Genomic DNA, 16,948 nt, shown 5'->3' on the forward strand with positions numbered 1-16,948 from the left:
GCTAAAAAGAACATGGCAGCAGGGCTTAGGTTTACAAACTTGCATCTGAACAAACCACAAGACTTCAGGAGCAATGTCTTTTAATAAGATGGGACTGAAGTGATGATGTTTGGCCATAATGCACAGCATATCATACCTGCGAAACATGATGGTGGAGGGGTGATGATTTTGATTTGTTCTGCTGCCACGTTATAGAAAAATTATCTAGAGTTAAATGTAAGGCCATTTTTTTATTTCTGACATCTAAAGCTGGACTGAAATTGGGTCATGCAACAGGACAATGATCCCAAGAACACCAGCAAATCTAGGACAGAATGGCTGAAAAGGAAAATAATCATGGTGTTGTAATGACCTAGTCAAAGTTTAGTTCTCAACCTGATTGAAATTTGGCAGAACAAATGCCTGCAAACCTGCATGAACTTAAGTAATGTTGAAAAAAACAAAAAAAAAAACAAAACGGTCCACAATTCCTCCCCAGTGATGTGATTCCGCAGGCCACTACAAGTACAGCATTACCAAAGGAATGATTAGGGCTGTGGCTTGAATGGGCAGCACAACAAGGGCCTCACTCAAGTTCATTGTATTTTGTTGAACATGTTTGTTGTATTGGGATGCATTCAGAGGAGTTGGGAAAGTTTTTTTTTTTTTTGTCCCTTTTTTAACATTTTTTTTACATATATAATGAGAGTTTAATAAGCATCAGAAAAGCATGCATGGTTTTATTTTAATGTATGTACATGAGGCGCAAAAATCTGTGCTTTGCGGAATAATCCTTGTTATATGTGCAGAATTATGAGAGGGTAAATGTGTTTTTTTTATTATGGGTATATAGTGGATTGTAAATTATTATTCCTTGTATTTCTTACAGTATCAATAGATAGTTTTAGCCTCTCTATACAACTCCTCCTCACCTGACTGCATATTTTCATGACTCGCATTGAGAGCTGTTTGTCTTTTAGCATTTATCTGCATTCCCTTTCAGGTGGTCTCCCACTATAAATTCCACCCGGAATGCTTCTCATGCTCGGGCTGCAAAGCAGTGATAGAGGAGGGGGAGTCATTCAGTTTCGTGAACAGCACAACACTTTTCTGGTAAGAACTATGGATTTTAGCTTGTATGGTATATGTATTTACTGTATGTATATATTTTATACGATATTTATATTGGGTATACCTACTTATCATGTGAAAAAGTAAGATAGTTTCGTTTTTCTACATATTTGAGCAGGAAATCATTAGATTGTATATTATCTAAATAAATAAAAAGGCAGGTTTGGCATGTTGAGTAAGTACAGCCTTACAATTACCCATTACGACTTAAGAGATGGGGATCAGAGTCATATGCTGTGACTTGGTAAAATAGCTGAAATTTCTCCTGTTTTTCTGTCTTTTTAAAAACTCCTAATGGCTATTATGATCTAAGCAGCTGCTGAGAGGGAAGTGGTTTACAGGAATAAACAATTTTTTCCCTCACTTAAATGTTTGTTACTCATGACATCTAATCATCATCTGTTGAAAGCTAAAAGTAAAGCAAGCAGTGGCTTAAATGTAACGGTTACCCATACTTTCTGTTGAGTGTTGAGGGACACTAAATTAAAATGTTGGCATTAAAAGCATTACATGCTTGGACAGCAGGCTTCCCGGATGAGGCCCATATCCTAGTGTGCTGGTTTTCCAGTCAAGGATTGGGCATACAGCTATCTTCATGCACAATCCTTCCTTAGACTTTAAGGTGCTATCTCTGTTTCCTCTTTTAGCAGAGTGAACAGCTGAAAAGCCATGGGTGGTGTGTACTGTTTTTTTGTTTTTTTTTTTCTACTTTACATCCCTCATTCAATAAAACAAAAGAAACGGGTAATATTGGATACATGCAAAGATTAGAAATGTTCAAACTTGGTGTGACTTGGAATTCATGACTATTGTGCATTTTAATTTCTTGCCTACATAAATATTTCTTTTATTTTTCCCATATGTAACTCTACATTGTTATTTTTAATGTTTTATGTTGCTTCTTTAGTGGTCCATGCCAAAAGCTGCTTCTTCTGCAGCCACATTTCGAGGGCCTGTGTAATGAATCTGCTCAGGAACCCCATCCCTATATGCTCACCCTTCTACGTCTGCCTCCTAATGCATTTGGCAATAGGGGCTTTTATGTATCGCTGGACAACATGCAGGTCACAGAGTGAGTAGGCTTCTTTTTGTCTTTTCATGTTTCTAATAAATTTACTGTTTATTTGACAAAACAGATCTGTATTTATGTACTTCCTGTTTTACAAATTTGCAGAGTAACTCTGGAAGCACGGTACTTGGTATACCCAGGGGACCGCATTTTGGAGATTAATGGCTCTCCTGCCATTTCTTTACCGCCTAAAGAGGTCAGAAGTTTTAAATGTTTTGTCAAGAATGGGGTGTTTAATCTGGATTGATGTTGTTGGTATATAATTCATGTGTATGATTTTGATATTATTGCCATCTCCTCCTCATAATCCCCTTCCTACACCCTTCCCTCAGGCTGATAAACTGCTTTCCTGTTCAGACCGGACCCTGCAGCTTCTGGTAGAGCACAATCCCCCACTGACTTCCCCAGTGACTAGTGTTCCCCCTAAATCTCCTTCTCTTCACCCTCGGGATGCAAGGGGCCTCGGTGAAAACAACACCAAGCGGTGCTCCATCCGGTCAGATTACCCTTACTGTATAATTGCTTTTATTTCTTTTTTATTAGCGCTTCCAAAATCACTGACTTTTCTTTTGTAATTTCATTAATCTCTGCCAGTGCTAGTAAAATCTTTTAATCCTTCCCTCTCCATCTTTTAGCTAACCCTTGCATTCTTGTTAGTAACAGCCCTCTTTGTACTGTAATATTTCTGTACTTTTTCTGCCTTATGTCTTGTGTTCTTAAGCTGGCCTTACAAAGAGACCATACCTGTGTTGGCAGTGTTGTGTAACAACCCCAAAGTCCTATGTCAAAAGATTGACGTTGGTGTTCTAAGGAACACACTGGGGTTGTAAATGATAGCTGGTTTCTTTCTGATGGAGGAGATATTTGCAGTTATTATTGTTCTGCACCATCAGTGTGTACTGTGAAAATCACACTACCCACCAGTGTAGAATGGAAAGATCACCATACCCAACTACCCAATGGCTATAAGAAGCAGTAGACTACAAATACTTTATTTGCTTTATAAAATTTTAATTTTTTACTCAAAATATGTACTGTAAAGACGAGCTCACACAATTTGCACTGCAATAGTAGATGTTCAGAGGGTCTGGTCGTTCACAAGCAGGTTATCCTTGCTCATTTTGTAAGTCCAGCTTAGGTACACCTATTGTTTTTGTGTTCATTGGTTATATTTAAACAATATATAATATTGAGATCTTGACATTATTCATCTAAAAATTCACTGTTTGTTGTTTTCCTTAATTTGCCTTATCTTTCTGCCATCCATGACATGTTCATCACTTTTCACTCCATGTACAGACGCAGCAATAGTAACAGCCGTTCTCCAGGACCATGTTCTCCAAAAGACCCTCGCTCTGTGTCCCGCTCAGAATCTCTGCGCTGTGCAGTAGGGGCAACTCATCAGATCTTTCGACCATGTGAATTGCTTCATGGTGAAGAACTGGGAAAAGGTTTTTTTGGAAGAGCTATCAAAGTGAGTGGTTTCTAAATTGGTGATCTAGATGAGTACATTCTTTGAATGCCATACATAAATCTTTTGTGCTTGCAGGTCACACACAGAGCCACTGGTAAAGTGATGGTTATGAAAGAGTTGATACAGTTTGATGAGCAAACACAGAAAACTTTTTTGACAGAGGTAAATTGTTATATTTCAACATTTTCACATTTTATGTATGTGAAAGAACTTCAAAAACCTATTGTACTGGAAAAACGTCTATACTTGGCGTAAACTTACTAAAGTGGTAGTGTAAAGTGTCTGTACATACATTTTAGATATGGCTCCTTCCATACCACTCTATTGGTCAGTGAGGCCCTATATCATATAGTTTAATGCAGGTGAGAGGATACTAAAGTACCAATATCCAAAACTGCCTATTGGCATGACTAAATGTATCTGAGTGTTGGGGCTCCCGGGGAAATTGCAAAAAATAATTACATCTTATACTTTACAGGCTTCGGTTAGCATGTTAAAGTTCATGACCATACCATTAGAAAAAATCTGAACAAGTATGGCTTATTTTGGAAGGGTTTGCCAAGAGAAAGCCTTTTCTTTAAAAAAAAGAACACTGCATCACTGCTTAGGTTCAAGAAGTTGCATTTGAACAAACCACAAGATGTCTGAAGCAATGTCTTTTAAAAAGATGAGATAAAAGTGAAAATGTTTTGACATATATTGCACAACACCACGTTTGAAACCAAATGCAGCATATCGGCACAAACCCTCCATACCAGCTGTCAAGCACGGTGGTGGAGGAGTGATGATTTGGGCTTGTTTTGCAGCCACAGGACCTGGGTACCTTGCAGTCATTGAGTCAACCATGAAGCTAAAGCTAAGTAATGCAGTAGGACAATGATCACAAGCACACCAGCAAATCCACAACAGAATACCTGAAAAAGAAAAGTATCAAGGCGTTGCAATGGCCCAGTCAAAGTTTAGATCTCAAGCCAATTAAAATTCTGTGAAGAGACTTTTAGAGGGCTGTGCATAACGAACTGAAACAATGTTGTAGATTAGAATGGGCCAAACTTCCTTTACAACAATGTGAAAGACCGATTTCAGTCATTCAGAACATGATTACTTCAACTTAACGTTTGTAGCAATAGTTCTGTGTGTAAGGCTACATACACATGTTTGACTTTTGTCGTTGGAAAGGATCTTTCATGATCCTTTACAACGACAAAATATTGAAAGACTCATCAATGAGCGCCGTTCTGCTCCATGGAGAGGGGAGAACGAGTGAGCCGCACCCCGGTGAGCTCTCACCCCCTTCACTTTTATTACGATAATTTTGTCATTCATGGATCCGCCAGGACTGATCCATAAATGACATTGTCCGAGTGTTGTACACACGTCAGATTCTCGTCCGATACCAGCCCTGAAACGATATTCATATGAGAATCATCTGACGTGTGTACATAGCCTCATAAATAAGCCTAATATATAAATATGTATGTAGATTGGGGATATGGCCATATTTATCCTAGTTTTGTAGTTCCTGCTCTTTCACATGTATGGGTATTATCCAAGACATATGTATTTAAGATGTATGGGTTGGCTAATGATTTGGCAGCATAGCACTCCCTATGTATTGTGTCTCTATTGTTAGCTATTGTTAAACTGTAATTGTAGACTGACGTTTAAAAACCATGGAGTGTCAAGATAACAATAACATAACATTATTACTACAAAACTTATTCTTCATAGTTTAAATGAAAATTACTTTTACTTTTTCCTTTCAGTATTCAGCAAGTACTGATTTTCTAAAACTGACAAAAATCTCTCTCTTTAAACACATTAGAGTAGTAATTTTTTGTAGGTGCTTTAGTCCCTTTGCTTTTAACTTACTCCCTACATATACAGAGCTTGAGCTCAAGTTACAGGCATCCCTATCTTGCACTGAGTTTTACTCTCTCCTTTTACTTATATTATGAAAGTACATTTCAAAATCATCCAGTTCTGATGTAAACATTATTTCATTATACAAATCATGGAGTCTGTCCTGTGTTTGTTTGTTAAAAGGTAAAGGTCATGCGCTCTCTGGATCATCCCAATGTTCTTCGTTTTATTGGAGTTCTGTATAAGGATCGACGATTAAACCTGCTGACTGAATACATAGAATGTGGAACTCTAAAGGATTTTCTTAGAGGGGTAAGACCTGCTAAGATCATGCAAATGTATCATTGGGGGTGATAATCCATAGTAAATTTATTGTTATAAATGTAACAAAAATTGACAAGCTTTTGTTTGTCTCCCATCTTGTGTAGGATACATGCCCTTGGCAACAGAAAGTGTCATTTGCTAAGGACATTTCATGTGGAATGGTAAGTCGTAAATGGAATAGATACTGTATGTGCATATATTTTCCTGTTGGTGCACCTGATAAATTAGAATTACATGATAAAATAGAATTACATCAAAAGAAAGCCACACTAGCAGCAAAAAAAAAATTGTTTTCCCTGTCTCTGTCCATATATATGGTCAAACAAACTGCCTATTGGGACACGGCTGTTAGTTTGACAGCCGGTTCCTGCTGCCTGTATTTGGAGCGCCTGTTTCCATTGCATCCTGGAAGCCTCAAAGCTTGCTGTGTGCTTTGACAACTGATTATTTTGGTTTAAAGCGGGAGTCCAAGGACAGGTGAGTCTTGCAAATTTTTCCTGGTGTAAGGTTCAGGGCTGATGTGTCAGTTTGTCACTGTTATCAAAAAATGCTTTGCAGAATTGGTTGAATTACTGCTTAAATATTTATAGTAACTATTCTTGGCCAGCAGATGCTATACAATTTATATTTTGATCTGCCTTTTCTTCCAGTTGCATATATTTTTTTTTTACCTAGTAAATGTAGCTCCTATGATATTATACGGCTTTTTAATGAAATTCTTGTCCTAGTTATCTTTGAAAACCCAGCTTCCCTTGCAGAAAGATACAAAAAGTATCATTCTAAGAATATTGTAACCACTTGGTGTGTTTCTACATTTTAAAAATGCCAAATCACTACAAATGACCAATCATTCTTTTTGTAACTACTAGCATTTTTATATGTTGTCTTCTTTTTTTTTTTTTCTCCTCAGGCTTATCTTCACTCAATGAGCATAATACATAGAGATCTGAACTCACACAACTGTCTCATCAAAATGGTAAGGCTTTATTTATAATTACTCAACTACTTTCCTCTCCCTTAATAAACCCAGCTTCATGTAGCTGTCTTCCATTCTAGGATGGAACCGTAGTGGTTGCTGATTTTGGGCTTTCCAGACTCATTGTAGAAGAAAAACCCAGACCCCCACCAGATCGCCCTCCCACAAAAAAGAGAACGCTTCGTAAACCGGACCGCAAGAAGCGTTATACAGTGGTGGGCAACCCATACTGGATGGCACCAGAAATGTTAAATGGTAATATATGTATATCAAGGGGGCTGAACGAGAATGGAGTAAGAATTTTTTTTTTACTTAAAGTGGGAAAAGAAAAAGATTGCTAAAAAGCTAAACTTTTTGTATTCTGTTTTTCCACATTAGGTAAACTGTATGATGAGAAAGTGGATGTATTTTCATTTGGAATTGTGTTGTGTGAGGTAAGTAGACCCCAAATGAGTGTCTTACCTGCCAAATTATTTATATTTATGTAAATGTATTATTGTTCATTATTATTGTCCATTAGAATCTTAAAACGCTTACTAGGCCGCACATTCCGATCTTGCCTCAGCCTTTATCTGGACAATGAAAGAGCAGCAAGACACTAAAAAAATTCTCACTCTACTCACTCCTTCTGTCATGAATCCCTGTGTAAGGCTACGTATGCACGTCAGTTGATTCTCATCCAATAATCTTCTCAGGGCTGTTATCGAACGGTTATCTGACCTGTGTACAGTGGCCTTCGTTCATGGATCCATCCTGGCAGATCCACGAACGATTGCAATGGAAGTGAAGGTGAGAGAGCGCAGCAGGATGCTGCTCCATCGTTCTCCCCTTCCCTCTGCATTGACCAGAACCGTGCTGTATATACAGAGCTTGTTCATGCATCTTTCAGTCTTTTGTCTTTCATGATCCTTTCCAATGACAATGATTTCACGTGTGTACATACACTTAGATGGACAGCTCCCTTTAATGCAGTACTGGCTTTCAATGCAAAATTGGATCTGGTTTAACTCTGGTAAAAAATCCTGTAAGTTCAGATTTTTGTAGGTGGTTTACTTGCACAATGGAAAATCCCTCCCTGGTCTGTGTAGTCTCATGTCTGTATTTTCTAACATTACAGAAATGTTTGCACTATTGCATCTGATTATCTGGAAGCCTAACTTTTGTATATATAATGCTCCAGATTGTTATCAACTCCAGTTCAACCTGGACGTTCATTTTTTTTTTTTTAATTTAAGAATTTCCCTTAAAAAAACAAAATCGGTGTTTAATTCCAGCCCTCCAATACCCCCTATAGTAAAACAAATTAGTGGTCTGGATCAGATTCTTAAAGCCCACCTGTAGTTTCAAGTTCTAAAAATCAGACCCACATAGGGTTTTAGGTTTACCTCCTTTGTTGGTTATATAAGTAAACTCTGGTGCCAGCCCTCACTTTAGCCCTCTACAGTGTCTTGTCAGCTCCCCAGTCAGTAACGCATACTCAAGTTGTTAATTGGAGAGCTGTAGAATTTCTGTTGTGAGCATTGCTGATTAGGGAGCTGTAGTTGTGACAAGGCAGGAGGCATGTTGAGCCACCGTAGATTGAGCCCTAAGTGCAGCAGATTATATTATCAGCCTGCTGTGGGGAAGCAAAAGTTTGGGCTAGCATTTGGGCTCGATTAAATAACAAACGGGACACCTGCAATGTTATGTGTTTTTAGGCATTCTAAGGACTAATTTACAAATTTAACTTTTGCTGGCAGTCCTCTAAATAGGTTGGGGCTACATAATAGAAGTGACATAAAGTAGCATTCAAACTCAAATTATTTAATCAATGCTTCATTAATTGATGGCTATTTTAGATAGCAGACTGAGTTATCCCTATGCTATATGAAGCCCTAGGTTATTCAGGGGACTGCCAGCAAGTTAATAAATCTCTAGATTAAAAGCACTCATGTAGCACAGCCCTACGTTTGTCAGCTTCACTAAGCTTGAACTAGAGTAGAGCTTTAAGTCTGTTCATATTGCTCAAAAAAGCTTTATGAATTTTTGATTAACCCAGTCATGTTCAATGAAATCTACAATACACACACTTTTAGAGAGGTTTATGTCCTGTATTGTATTTTTTTTTTTCTACAGCAGGGTTGGGCAAACTTTGTGGATCAGATATAAAATTTGAGATGTGTAGGGCCAGTATCAGATAGATGAAAGTGTTTGTATGAACTGATATGTTAACAGGGTATTGGTCACCCTTTTTTTTTTTTTTTTTTTTTGCCAGTGGATAATTTTGTACTAATATTTGAAGGTCCAGATTAAAAAGCCCAACAGGCCATAGTTTACCTATGCCTGATCTAGACACTGTAACAGAGTTCTAGACAACTGTAACTGTAACAGAATTACTGTAGTATTAGTTTTAGTTAGTTCTAAGTCTGTATTAGTTTTTCACAGCCTACCCCTACACAATGCACTGATTTATTTTGTTTTACCATTTACAGATTATTGGACAAGTGTATGCTGATCCTGATTGCCTTCCACGTACCATTGACTATGGCCTCAATGTTCGTCTTTTCTGGGAAAAGTTTGTTACAAATGACTGTCCTTCAGGATTTTTCCCTCTGGCAACGTCCTGCTGCCAGCTGGAGCCTGACCAGAGGTGAGTTCACATGTATTTTGCTGCTTCAGTCATTTCATGTTTCCCTTCTTTTAAAGCCAGTATTACATGGTTGTTCTATTATAGTTCTGTTTTAAAAAAAAAAATACTTTATAATTGAAAAGAAATATTTGGGCTATTGTGTTTTTTAAAACCACTTTTTCTTTTATAGTACTTAGAGTAAAACATTTTCAGCTTCTTATGCTGGATTTTTAATGAGCTAGTGCTCCCTTAAACACCTTACCAGTTCATGATCCATAAATTATGAAGTTAGAACAGCCAAACTGCAAAAATAGCACTGTAAAAACTTTTATCAATAATAATGGTAAGTTCCAAATTCTTTCATACCTTTCTTAGCCACCCTTTCCCATCTTAATTTTCTCCCAGCATTTAGATACGTATACAGGGAAATTTTTCTTCTTTGGTTTGGTCCCATTAAATAACAGGTGGTCTTCTGTTTTTGCTGGTGGGAGAGACCAAAAGCTGCACAAGAAAGTGCCACATAATGATGGGGGTATGTTCCTGCAATGTTGCTCAGTATTAACGGGGTTTAGGCTTAATGATAAAACCCAAATAGATGAGTTTTTGATATCCCAAGCATCATTCAGCTTGATGAAAGAATGGTGCTGCAGGGGAACATGCTTGATATTAGGTAAGTATTGTAGTCTGTGTGCTTTTGTTTTTGCTGTAGAACTACACCTGCCATAAACCGTTGCCAAGAACAATATTTGGATTGTAAACAGCTGGTTGGGGTTAAGTGCTCTAGACTTAAGGTAATGTGTATGTATTATTAAAATGTTGTTTTTTGTCTTTCTACCCTAGGCCAGACTTTACTTATTTACATGACACCCTTTCAGCCCTGTCTCTGTTTCTGGGGGAACTGGCAATTCCGCTGCCTTCTGAACTAGAAATGATGGAGACTAACCTGAGGTTACAGTATGGTCTGAAACGAGAACATTCTCCACAAGATGATGCAGATCAAATTCCTGAACAGAGATAAGGAGGAGAGGCAAAGCACCCACTAGATCATCTCTACATTCCAATAATCATAAAGGAAACCTTACATCTGCTGGCTGGCGGTAGAAGTTTCAGCTCTTCCAGAATGAACCATTTCAGTATAGCTCAGTTGGTGTAGCAAGCTATAAACTTTTTTTCAAGGGAAAAAAAAAACTTTTTGTAACAAGTGTATGACACATTTCTACAATGTTGGTAGACCCTATTAGATAACCTTTATCTCAGGGGTTATGTTACAAATATATATATAATTTAGAACCACAGCAGATCTTAGAAGGGTTCTGTCTAGAACTGCTCTTAGCTTTCCATGCTATGGGCACCTTTTCAGTTACATACATAAATCAAAACTTGAATCGCTCTACCACAAAGAAGAGTACAAAAAGCCAGTAGCCTGACACATTATTATTCCAGTAAAAGATGTCAGTCTAGTTACTGGGAAGTTATGTGACTTGGTAACCACTTTTATATTTGCGCCTGTACTCCACGGTGGAGAGACTGCTGTATTTTTACATGAAAACTGGAATTTCAAAGTTTATTTTCTAAGCATTTGGACTGAACTTTTCTACTTTGTGTTTATACTGTGTGTATGGTGTTTTTTTTTCTCATGGCACCATGGGATGTTTGCCTTAATCATGCCTCATTAATATTTTTGCTGCAGGCTATTTGGATGTTTTTGGCAGCTGGATGTGAAGTCTTTATCTGGACTATTACATTTCTTCCATGAGATATTTGTGCGGGTATATACTGCACTTGTGTTGGAAGATACAGTACAGGTTTATATGGTATTTACAAATTGTACATTTTCATCTATGGCAAATAATATTTTTTTGTTTGACAGGGCTTTGATAGCAAGTTTATTACAAAATGCGGAAGCTAAGATTTCTGATTCTCTAGATGGCCATAACGTGTTATGCCTTGACGTGGTTCTCCTAACAAATGCCTTTTTCCACATTTTGTGCCTGTATAGTCCTTTAATACAGAGATTGTTAAGCCAAATCTAAACACAAAAATGTAATATATTGCATCCTATTGATGTGGTGGCTGTATTGGTATTCATATTTTAAGGTACAAAAATATTCAGCAAGTACAGAGTATACCTGTTGATTTTTCCAGAAATGCAATGTCTATATATGTGTGAGCTGAGCAGGAAACACAAAGGACTTGGTCCTGCTTTTGGAAACCATTCCATCAATCCACCATGTAATGGATATGAACAACGACAGGCAGCCTGTCTGACAACTATGGTTTCTTCATAGCCACATTTAGGAAATTACTGAAAGGGCAGAAGATAAAAAGGTCTAAAAAAGAAATCCAATTAAGCCACCACATCTGAGGGCTTCTAAACTCAGTTTTGGGTTTCAGATACACTTAATATGTTCTTTCATTATAAAAGGGAATTTGCATGTTTAAATTTTTTTCAGCAACCAACCACAACCACTTTTTAACCCAGAAGCGTGAAAGGGATTAAAAAGGCTCTCACTAAATTTAAAATTTCTCTATAATCAGGTAAAACTTTAGTAAACTTTCCTTTCCCGCATCGACTCTATTTTCCCCTTACTTATTTTCTATCCCCCCTTGGGGTCAGGTTCTATTTTACTTTAAGAAGGTACACATTTGTGTGCCTAATTGTTAAATAATCATTTCTTTGTAAGGTTTACTATCATTGCCTAAAATTCCAATGGGTATATGAAACGTCCAAAAATGTTGGTTACCATGTGTCCCTCCACTGCTGTAAATTCTCCCTGCACAACATAGCTGAAGGAGACTGCAGGAGCCACTGCTTTGCTTCTCTCTGATTAGTCACAAGTTTGACAAAAACTCAACCTGTCTGAATAAAGGGAAGCCAAGCACCAGTTTTTGCATTAGGGAAGACTGCTGTGTGATAAAGTAAAGCAGTTAAAATATTATGGCTCAGTGATATTACCCCTGTTGTAATATATTATAGGTAACAAAAAGTGGTCAACTACATTTATTCTTTGAAACATGTCCTGGTATTGATTTCTTGATATACTTCTATTTTAGCAGTTTTACCTGTGACATTTCCGGCTCAGAAGTAGTTGTTTGGAGATTCTAACCATCATATCCGTTGGCATAAGTGAAAGGCACCCAAATACCTGGGCTTTTGTGATCCTACTACAGGGCCGCATTTTATGAGTTGGAGTTCATCATTTGGGACATTATAAGTCTGTGCTAGTAGCAATGATGTGCTGCTATCTATGTAAACCAAACGATTGATTTCAGTGTTTAAGTACAGTCACAATAATAAAATATATTTGCAAACCATAGGGCACTGCTTAAAAAAATAAATACTAATCAGATGCAATTCAAGTAACTGGATTCACACAAAACTGGTTTGATTATCCGGCACTGCCGATAATTCTTTATTTATAGAAATGTAACATTCATGTAAAAAAAAACAAGGTCAATAAACAATTTTCTTACAATTTTGTACATCCATCTTTGTCCATTTAAAAACCTTAGCAGCACACTCAAACGGAAGAACCCGGCTCTTAGAAAAGATAGTAACATTTATTATTGGAAGAAATTTGTACTGCAAGTTACCATATGAATCTCACTGTACATACATCAGAGACAGGAAGTGATACAACACAGCATCCAGCTCTTTTACAGCCTGCAGATGATCACCAAGAAAACTTCTTGCCATCTACTAGACTTCTAATATTTAGTGATACAGAAGCTGCCACTGGCAGCCAAATTCTGACACTAAGATTGTAAGAATCCCCACATAACGATAAAGGAGGTAAAGGGCAATTACAATAATCATATCTTGGCCTTGGCCAAGCAAAAAACACTGGCCATATCAATCTGCACCAGCTCTAAATCTTTGTCAGATAATTCAAAATCCATGCCCCTTACTATCCAAATTAGATAATGTGGGTAATGAATGAAATTCTCCTTCGACAGTCCACTACTGGGCCTCTGCCACAGCACAATAAAATGTAGAATGCTGCCAACGTTTCCACAACAAGGAGTAGTTAGTCCACAATTTTTGTCCAGATGGGCTGCACCTCCCATCATGCTCCTGGGGTACCAGCACTGCCCATTAAGGGTTCAACACCCTCCTGTACTGTGTTAGGGGTGCGATTGGAGGATATCTCAATTGTGTTCTCATCTATAACGTCACATGTTGGATTTAGGAAAGCAGAGAGGGGTAAATTGATGCGATGTTGCCGCCTCTCATCAACTTGCTGGTCATGTTGCTTCTTTAAATCTCTGCCCCTATGAGGAGAAATTAATTGGATACATGATTACCTTCTAATATAGAATTATCGAGGTATAATGAACATCAGAAAAAGTAGCTCAATCTAACATTACAGGCACAATACTGACCTCTTGTATATGTATCCAACCACAATGCCGCTGCCAATGGCTATAATTATCACCACCATTAAGATGCCTAGGACGTAACCTGGGAAACAAAAGTATAAAAATTAGAGAAGGAACAGGATCATTTATTATAAATATACAAGGAACAGGATCATTTATTATAAATATACAAGGAGTGTGAAATGGCCTTGTTTTGTGTTTCAGAAGTGTTATATCTAGCAACATATCTGGTGATTTCCTGAGTACTAAATGACTGGAACAACGCTGGAATCGTATTTAGGATTGGATATAGCTGAAGACCAGGTATATCAGTCATCTAAATTATGGCATTTAATGCTGGTAACAGCCAATTTGGGGAAAACATGGGGTAGAATTCTAAAGAAAAGAGCTCCAGATGGTAGCACCTACGAGTGATCCCTTTAAGTAAGGAAGCAATGGAATGTTTTACTTTGGAATAGAAACAAAATGGTAAACTTTTGGCTGAACAGTTAGCATGTGAGTACCACATTATGGACCACAGTGATTCCCTCTACAACTATACCGGGAGTTGTGGGGAGTTTAGAAATTGCAGGCAAATGTGTCCAACATAAGCCATAGCTAGGTAGATCAGATCCTCAAATATGCTGAACATTCCTTCCCACTTGTATAGTAAACTATACATGGCCAATAAAGTATGTGAGATTAACGAGATTGATTATTTTACCATCAATTGTTAAATGCATATGTAATGGCTTGTAAATTGTTCAATATATATATTATGCCTAAAAACTTTCATATAGATCCATCTACTACCCTATGTAAAAATGCAGAATAAAATGTTTACCTAATGTGCCAAGGTCCTTCTTTTCACGGGGCTTGACTTGGACTCTCTCACTGATGCTTATCACAGGCTGTGCCACATTGGGCTTCTCTGCGGGTAGCATGGGTTCAATGTAGGGAGTAGTTGTGTCCTCAGTCCTCTGTGTTGTCTGTGGCGCCGGTGATTCCTCTAGGATATCATTTGTTGGCACTGTAAATCATAAAAGTGATAGTTGATGTCATGCCAGGCTAATTGTGTAATGTAACCGCAAACAATAACTGCCCGTCTACACCCATAACACAAAATATATACAATGATGTATATGGTAGAAGATCAATTTATTATACAATCTAAACTGTGCCACCCACTGCTATAAATACACACATAGCTGTAAAAAGCAGCACAATGAAAAAAACTGAACATGATATTGTGTGTTGATTAGGTTTATGTCACTAATATAAGAAACTATTGGGTCACTGTAAAATAAAAATTGTGTTTTTTAATTAATGAAGGAAAAATCTAGAAGCACTTGTTAAGAAAATAACATACAAGAAGGGTAACCTTACTACCCCATCCCCCACTTTTGACATAGTTGGGGTAAAACTACTGCTTTTATTTAGGGAAACCTTTGTGGCTTGTTATTTCAGCTGTGCTAAAGAAAAGTCAGCTGCCTAGCAATGTGCGAGGAACCAGTACGGTGTGCAATATCAATGTAGTTGCAGGAACATTGATGTATATTTCCTGATGTTATGGTTATTGCTTCCAAGAAATCTTACCAGTGCCCATGAATGGATAGGAATGTAAAAGCTTGAACACTGGGGGCTTTGATAGGATGCATTTAGTTTTAGGGGACGTTTGACTTCTGAAGGTGAACCCCCCACTGCTTAGGGTGAGCCCAAAAGGCTACGAATAACTCCTAGCTAATATTGACCCAGAAATAGGGGTGCTCACGAAAATATTCCCAGGAACAGAAGGTAAAACAATGGACAATGACCCTTAAGGTGCATGAAAGTCCAGGCCAGGCTCTGACAAACAAAGAACCTCCATCAAATAGAAGGTTGGCCCCACTTATAGATGGTAGTAAACCATGAGAACATGAACATGGGATTGGTAAAAAATTGTGTTGTAATATTGCACTTTCCTCTAGTAGAATGTGCTGGATGTAAGAACAAACAAGGACAAAACCCAAATTTCACAGTTCTCTTCATCTAAAGGATATGAACTTTGCTATGTTTTATCCAGTTTGCAGGTTTCAGCCAGCAAAATCTTTGTCCAGGATTGATTGCCATGCCCAGCATTAGATCTTTGTATAATATAAATTGCATATTGACCTTAATCAGGCACCTTTGTTGTATTTTGGGTTTACAGTGGATGAGTAAATGTTTAATACAATGCTGGTAATTATTTTAGATAAAATGCCATTACCAGGTTAAAAAATGTTTATTGATCTGCAAGAGTTGATGCTTTTTATATGTTCCAATATGGAGATCAATGCATGGCAAATGGTGTTGTAGAAGATGGTAATGGCTGTTATGTACAAAGGTAATGCTATTCCATTCTCAGACAATCTGCAATGTGTACAAATAAATGAGAGAAACACAGCTAGGTAACATATATCTAACATACATCTACCCAGGGCAGGAAATGTGTGGTTTGTTACTTTCCATCATTTAAAGTCCCCATTGTATTGTGTTGGGGACCAATGCTTTACTTGTCCACCAATAGAAAGTACAGAAAGAGCTCAACAACAGCATCATCCAATGTATTCTCTACTCTTAACATGGGCGGGGGACACATTTTCTTACCCACCCTCCAACTCTTTACAGAAAAACAAGGTCATGTGACCAGGGTACTATGCTTGGAGCTAAGGCAAACAATAGCATGCAATATACAAAAAGATACATACAACACAAACCAAAAAAAACATCATTCATCACTCAACCATGTTTCTACTATATCATACCATATTCTACCATTACTCTGCAATAATGTGCATGGATCCTCACCTATACATACATTGGGCTCATTGCAACACCACTTTTCTATGCATTAATAAATAACTGTCCTCCATATTCAATAAAAATAGAAATCATCCCAAAACATGATCACTTATCTAAAACAAATCAACCACAAATATTTAGAAATAAAAAAAAGAATAAATATGTTACCTGGTGTTGCACAGAGGAGCTGGCAGCCCAATAATAGGATCCATAGATGTGAGATCATGTTGTATGTGCTGAGCCTGGCTCTTTCTATAATGTCAGGGCTGATGTTCAGGGTTGTTTTTCTCCTCAGCAGCTCCTCCTCCTTCTCTTTCCATCACATGGGAGGATCTGAAAGCCGGA

The 16,948-nt window shown here is 37.7% G+C and overlaps 2 protein-coding genes across 2 annotated transcripts in view; one reads left to right on the top strand and one right to left on the bottom strand.

Annotated features, from left to right (window-relative positions):
• Positions 1-12,900, top strand: part of LIMK2 (LIM domain kinase 2) — a 26,751-nt gene extending 13,851 nt beyond the window's left edge. Inside the window, exons 4-16 of the mRNA XM_072415525.1 lie at positions 983-1,092; positions 2,018-2,182; positions 2,285-2,375; positions 2,512-2,675; positions 3,479-3,653; positions 3,729-3,815; positions 5,700-5,828; positions 5,945-6,001; positions 6,751-6,816; positions 6,897-7,071; positions 7,195-7,250; positions 9,288-9,445; positions 10,265-12,900. Of these exons, the coding sequence (XP_072271626.1) occupies positions 983-1,092; positions 2,018-2,182; positions 2,285-2,375; positions 2,512-2,675; positions 3,479-3,653; positions 3,729-3,815; positions 5,700-5,828; positions 5,945-6,001; positions 6,751-6,816; positions 6,897-7,071; positions 7,195-7,250; positions 9,288-9,445; positions 10,265-10,442 (1,611 nt within the window). The 3' untranslated portion in view covers positions 10,443-12,900. The remainder of the gene's footprint in view (positions 1-982; positions 1,093-2,017; positions 2,183-2,284; positions 2,376-2,511; positions 2,676-3,478; positions 3,654-3,728; positions 3,816-5,699; positions 5,829-5,944; positions 6,002-6,750; positions 6,817-6,896; positions 7,072-7,194; positions 7,251-9,287; positions 9,446-10,264) is intronic.
• Positions 12,809-16,930, bottom strand: PIK3IP1 (phosphoinositide-3-kinase interacting protein 1). Its single transcript, XM_072415526.1, has 4 exons — positions 16,772-16,930; positions 14,628-14,813; positions 13,808-13,886; positions 12,809-13,696 (listed from the first exon to the last, which is right to left on the bottom strand). The coding sequence occupies exons 1-4, from the start codon at positions 16,827-16,829 to the stop codon at positions 13,492-13,494; spliced, it is 528 nt and encodes a 175-aa protein (XP_072271627.1). The 5' UTR covers positions 16,830-16,930; the 3' UTR covers positions 12,809-13,491.
• Positions 16,931-16,948: the final 18 nt, after the last annotated feature.

The sequence above is a fragment of the Pyxicephalus adspersus genome, chromosome 6, assembly GCF_032062135.1.
Source record: "Pyxicephalus adspersus chromosome 6, UCB_Pads_2.0, whole genome shotgun sequence".
NCBI classification, from domain to species: Eukaryota; Metazoa; Chordata; class Amphibia; order Anura; family Pyxicephalidae; genus Pyxicephalus; species Pyxicephalus adspersus.